Below are 6468 nucleotides of genomic sequence, written 5' to 3' on the forward strand. Positions count from 1 at the left end.
TCTTTCCCACCTCAGGGACAAAGTCCTGGGCAGTTGGGCATGGCTCATCTCCCTGTCGGTGGCACTGTCTACATTTGGCTCGTTGAACGGCACGTTCTTTACCGGAGGCCGCGTGTGCTACATTGCCGCAAGGGAAGGCCATATGGTAAGGACAAAAAAAAGGGGGTCTGGCTTGCTTTGATCAACTTTACCTTCTTGTGACGCTAAAGCAGAGAGGAAAACACTGCATATGTTCAACCACTAGGCTGATAGCTCTTCAGTGGTTTGTTTCTTGCTCAAAGACTTTCTTCCCCGTCTTTTTCAAATATAATGCATATGTTGTCTCCTGACTTCCTTCTTCAGCCACATGATTTCAGAAACATAGGTAATTGCATCTAGCCTGAATTTTAAGAACAGCTTTGAAATGAACAGCTGAAATACTGCTGTATTGGAGCACCTGGCACAGGCTCTGGGGTGACCCAGCTAATATACCTACCAGGGAGGGGAAACCTGGCCGTGCTTGTGTGTTATAAGGCACCCTTGCTCACACTGGGAAGGTAGCCCAGCACTGGAAAGTTGCCTTTGCAGGCAATACTGACTATGGGAGCGGGTCTCAGGAGTGTTCCAGCCTTCCTGTGGGGTAATCCAGTTCAGATACAGCATAGGATATCTCTGCACTTCAAGCTTCATAGCAATTACAAGGTGACACCTAGCCTTACATCTACCCTAGCTGGGGTTTTTAACGGGTTTTGTTAGGTAGGGCCAAATCTGGTAGCCCAACGGGGGTCAGGCTGCTGCAGCTCCATGCTCCCTGGTCCAACTGGTAAGTTGAGCATGTATTCCCCATAGGCACACACACACAAACACAAGTATACAACATATATATGCACACTTACATACGTAAATATACATATACAGACAGCAGCAGGCCACACAGATCTACACATACAGATGCACTCAGTGCTCGCACAAACACTAGAACAAGCAGCACCAAGGGTCTCATCTTGCTCCCCTCTCTGGCTGGTCAGGGGTCTGTTAGTGGGAGACATGTGTGTGTATATATATATATATATATATGTACAATGTGGATGCCTCCAGAAGCTGGGGTCAGGCATTCATTCTGCCCAGTAGCTGTCCCTGCATCCCAGTCTCACCAGTTGCTGGTACCTGGGCATACAAGCCCCAGACACCACTGCCCCACTCCGGCTGCTGGCATGGACCCCCTCACTGACAGGCAGACACCCCTGCGTCTACCCACGCTTCTTCCTCTCAGGGCTTCAGCTGAGCTGCCTTTGTCCTCCCCCATTTTGAGCAGGCGCGTTGTGCTCCCATGGCCCTGTCTGCTCCTTTGGTCCTTTCTCCCCATGCCGTCTGGCGTTTGCGCTCTCAGGTGCGAAGGGTACCGCTCTGCGCCGGCTCCGCGCCTGGTACGCAGCAGGGAATCTTTCATGGAGATGAATGCCCAGGTTGGTGGAGATGACTGGGTTGGCGGTTACCGGTTTTGGTGGTTACTGGGTCCATGGCTTCTCTTACTGAGGACAGTGTCAGCGGTATCGTGGCAAGCTCTGTACTGAGCAGTTCACATTGGTCTGAATTTGACCATACCAGACTAAGAGCTGAGGGCTTACGCCGTTTCTCAGACACGTAGCTCTAGCAGAGGCGCTTGCATGCTATTGTTGGTTGGAAAGAAAATAAAAGAAGCCTTTCTCATTAAACTTTCCCAATGAACCAAGCAATAAAGAGGCTAATAATTCTCTCTGTGTTCTGGAACAAATCCTGGTTTGCTTTGTGGTTGGTTGCATAAATGTTTCAGGAGTGGTCCTTGTCTCATCTTCCAGTCAGCCCAAGAGAAGTCAAGTCCCAGAGAGACGTGACTGAGGGCAGATGAGTGGGACCATGCACAAGGTCCTGACGATGAGCAGGAAAGCTCTGATTTGACTCGGCCTCAGTCTGTCACACTGGTAGTTTGAAAACCTCATCTTGCCTGCCTAAACTGAGCACATGCAATATGAAATCAGTGAGAGACAATAAAAATATCCTTGAGGGCGGGGTTCCATGTTTACGCTCCTCGGAGTTGAACTGCTTTTGTATTATGATGCTTATTTGATGATTAAGAGCGGCTCTGGCTGCAGGCAGAGCTCCCACCGGCAGCTGAGGGGGATGAGTAAGGATCTCCGAGTCGGTGAGATGACGATATATTGGTTTTGTTTTGGCTTTCAGCCAGACATTCTGTCTATGGCTCACGTGCGATGCCTCACGCCCTCCCCGGCTCTGCTGTTTACATCTGCTATGTCTTTAATAATGATAATATCAGGGAGCTTCACCAGTATCGTGAACTTTTTCAGGTACGTACGTGTGGTGTTCCTGTTTGCATCCCCTGTGGGTTTTTGATGCTGCTGCAGAAGTATTTTCTTTTAATACTTTTTTGAGCCTGGGCTATTGCTTTCTAACCAATATTGTGGAGGGTAGGGGGGGAAGAAAGAAAAGAAAGAGCTTATGAACTGGCATCTTTGCAATGCATGAATGCTTCTGTCGCTATATGCTTAACTGGATGTGATTCATCCTCATATTGAAATGAATCTGTAATGTTCAGATCATTCAAAAGTTCTCGTTGTTTGTGCTGGAAAGGAAATGAATGGAAGAACTACTAAATTTATGTCAATATTCTCCTATTTAATTGGAGTTGTGAACATCTGGGATCTGGAAGGCGGGACTGACATTCCTGAATGACCTCACCCCAAATTTCATGCTGTCTTTTTTTTTTTTTCTTCCAGTTTTATAGCGTGGCTTTTCTATGGCATGACTATTTCTGGTCTCCTGTATTTAAAAATCAAGAAACCAGAATTGCCAAGATCTTACAAGGTGAAGTAATAACATAAAACCCTCAACCCCTTTTCCTTTATTGCCTAAGTGACTGCAAGAGCATTATGAGAAAACAGAGAGCACTGGGGTTGGTTGCTTACAGATTTGGTGTGGTTCTCCTTTTTTTAATTTCACATTTTGTCTCAGCAAAGTCAACAGGGGGCAAGATAGTGTGAATATACAGGCACAAGTCAAGGTTGAATTCTCTGTCTTGATAAGTTAATAACGCACTGCCCCCTCACTGTGGAAAATATATCTACCATATCCTCTTTTTTCTTAGAGATTTAAGAGGAAAAGGAAGGATGATTCTGATCAATTCTGAACAACAGCCTTCCCCTGTTCGTGCTCCCAGAGCTCAGTCACACTCCTTAGTAGCCCAGGTGTAAGAGCCTCGCAGAGGACAGAAAACTCAGCCAGAATGCCACAACCCCTTGGAGATGGCCAGGGGACACATTTAATGTTTATTCCCCACAAAACAGCCAAGTGGAAGGAAATCAGGGCTTGCCTGTTCTTCCCCCTGGAGCCATGAACGAGATGAGCTGCAGTGCTTCCTCAGTGACCGAGGGAAATATTTTTACAGGAAAAAAAATCCTAGGAACAGGGGGTTGTGAGACCGTGAATGCAGAACAGTGACTTTTCCCTGAGACAAGCTGAATGATCATGCTGGTTTCCATGGGGTTCCTCCAGGACATAGGTGGCAGGATGACACTGCCAGGCTGTGCGATGCAATGTCGAGTGTCCTATGGGGCTTAGCATGAAGGAGAAGAGCAGTGATCTATTAAGTCTTCCAGTCACTGGCTTCTGTGGCTCTGTCCTGAAATTAGGATGCTGGTTGAGGATGTCCAACCAACTTGTTGGCTGAATGGGGTTTAAGGAGAAGTTTGTTTCTGCAGTAGTGTTTCATACACTGTATAAAGCTCCTGCAGTCCTCCAGGTCAGTCCCCTGAGGACCTCAGCCTGCTGCAGCCTTTGGCTTGATGGCCTAACTCTTTCCTTAACTAGAAGCAGCTCATGTCTGAAGGTTCCAGGTCAACTGACAATGTTTCGCTGATGTCCTGCAGAATCCATATGTGTGTTGCAGGTTTATATTTAAGGGTAAGATTTTCCTTGGTCTGAAACCAGTAATTTTTATTAGCGTTGTGCCAAAAGTGTTAGAACACAATGCAGAGGGAGCAGAGTGGAACATCCCACTAAGGCAGGTGAAGTCAAGGGCAGGTCTTTTCTGTGCTCTCACAGGTAACCGTGAACAACGTTTCTTTTGGTCTATATCAGTGCCCCTGTGTTGGATAAAAGGCACAAAAGTAAAAATTGGAAAATCCCAGCTAGAATGCTCAGTTTTTCACCTTGTTGTGAAATCATTTTGTCTTATGCATTCACTGGCCTTTGAGGGAGGCTGGCTTCAATGGCAAATGCTTTATGACCAGACTTACAGAAATAGCCTCTGAGGTTGCCTGTCCACCTATCACCATGTGAATAAACCTTTTTGCCCAAAGGTATTAAGGTTCAGTTGTGTGATTTGTGTATGTTGCTGTGTGTTTTGTCTACAGCTCAGCTTTTGGACACAAGGTAATAGGGAGAGCAAGAACAGGCCTGGTGCTAAAACCAGTAGTTTGCATCTTCAGGTCTGGGAGGGCAGGGAAGACCAGGGGTTCAGGGTGTGTGGCAGTGATGTAGCTCTTGCAGGGATGTTCAACCTTGGAGTGGGGGTGGGCTGGAAAACAGGATGTCTGGATTAATTTGGATTTCTAGGTAATACCTCAGGCTGCAGGAGGGTTTAATCTAAAAAGCCTTCTGCATGAATTTCAGGGTTGTCCAGACCCACAGTGGCCCAGGATTACGTGAATCTTTATGCTGATGTTTTGCTTTTGCAGGTCCCAATTATCATCCCTATAATTGTGCTGGTGGCAGCCGTGTACCTGGTGTTAGCTCCCATCATCGATCAACCCCAAATTGAGATCCTCTACATTGTCCTGTTCATTTTCAGTGGCGTCATTCTTTATTTCCCACTGGTTCGCTTCAAGTGCCACCCTCGCTTTTTACAGAGAGTCACTTTACATCTCCAGTTGTTCCTAGAAGTTGCTCCGACCACCAGGGATGCAAACTGAGGTAACATCCTCCCGGCGTCTGGCTGCCTGCCCCTCATGGTATATCCCGGCACCGTGATTTTCAAGGCTCAGAAAACATTTTTCTGCAAGGGAGAATGAACAGAATGGAAGTGTCACCAAAACATCTAGCTGAGAGAGACTAGAGCCAGGGCTCCTCACATATCCTTAGAATTTGGGGGACATGTTTTTCTCATTTTCAGCTCTGCCTTGGCAGATTACATACAGATTCCAAAGGAATATGTGCTTTTGATTTTTCCATCCTAAGAAGAGCTGTCCATCAAAATCTTAGGTCTTACATTTCAAGGCAACAAAAGACTGACAGCGAAATATTACCGCTATAGCAGGATGTGACCCTAAGCCATTCCTGGCAATGCCTGTAATTATTTCCACCTAGTTCTGCCCACTGTGAGCACAGAGCTTCTCAAATAAATAAAGCATGGGCACACCATGTTCACAGCAGAAAAACCTTTTCCACTCAGGTATTTGCTCTGGGAGTGCATTTTCCCCTTGCTTCTTCCAGTTCCAGGTGCACAGTCACAACAGTCCTTTCTGTGTCTCAGTGCATGGTTCCACCACATTTCAGCCCACATCACCCTACATCTCCCATAGGAAAACCTCTGACGTGAGGTGAGAAGTGCTTTAAAGCTCTGTTAGTTTACTCAGGTGAGAACGCACTTGTCATCTGGGACCCCTCCGTTCATGGCAAGGACACAGGCAACATCACTTAAATACCGACAGTCACCCAATGCCCGTCCCGTAGTTCCCCCAAAGACAAGTAATTTGTCACTCTTGTGACAAAGTGAGAAAAAAAAAAATATGTACAGCGTATGTGCCAGCAAGATACTTTCACTGTGAATTAAAGAAACCACATAGCGGGCTACATTAGAAGTGGCCGGCAGATCAAGGAAATACTCTATCCGTTTGGACTCAACACTGGTGAGGACAGACCTGAAATACTGTGTCCGGTATTGAGCCCTGCTGTTCAAGAGGGAGTTGTGGAGATGAGAGAGCCAGGGTCATCTTGGCAGTGGCAACTAGGGGCAACAGCTGCAAGCTGAGGATTAGAAGTTTGGGATGGACTTCAGGAAAATTTCTTCACCATGAGGGCAGTGCAGCCCTGGGGCAGTGTGCAGGAAGGTGGTGAGATCTCAGCTCTCATACATTTTCCACCACTGCCATTTCCACCAATTTCCATGATTCTAAAGGCACAGCACAAAAAAGTCGTGGGCTGTGCTCTCACCCACACCTAACACACTGCCCCGAGGCTCAACCCCTCTTCTCTTGTTCTAGGGGAAAGAGAGACATCATACACTGTTTTCTTTCCATTTGTCCAGATTGTTCCTGGATGGGGCCTGTCTTGTCATAGGCTAAAAAGGTCTCAGTGTTAGTCCCTAAAATGTCTTGTTGTGTCTCAAAGTACTGAACGTTACTCAGGTCAGCTTTCTGTCAGCATTTCTTCTGCAGATCTGTGCCTAACACTGCCTTGTTCCTGGAACAGGGTCACTTGATCCTCCAGGCCTCT

General features: G+C 46.8%; 1 protein-coding gene across 1 annotated transcript in view; it reads left to right on the forward strand.

The window, feature by feature from the left end:
* LOC104129593 (b(0,+)-type amino acid transporter 1) overlaps nt 1–4946 on the forward strand; it is an 11426-nt gene extending 6480 nt beyond the window's left edge. Inside the window, exons 4-7 of the mRNA XM_009642546.2 lie at nt 16–145; nt 2200–2324; nt 2754–2841; nt 4713–4946. Of these exons, the coding sequence (XP_009640841.1) occupies nt 16–145; nt 2200–2324; nt 2754–2841; nt 4713–4946 (577 nt within the window). The remainder of the gene's footprint in view (nt 1–15; nt 146–2199; nt 2325–2753; nt 2842–4712) is intronic.
* The last annotated feature ends 1522 nt before the right edge of the window (nt 4947–6468 follow it).

The sequence above is a fragment of the Egretta garzetta genome, unplaced genomic scaffold, assembly GCF_000687185.1.
Source record: "Egretta garzetta isolate BGI_Z169 unplaced genomic scaffold, ASM68718v1 scaffold87, whole genome shotgun sequence".
Taxonomy (NCBI): Eukaryota; Metazoa; Chordata; class Aves; order Pelecaniformes; family Ardeidae; genus Egretta; species Egretta garzetta.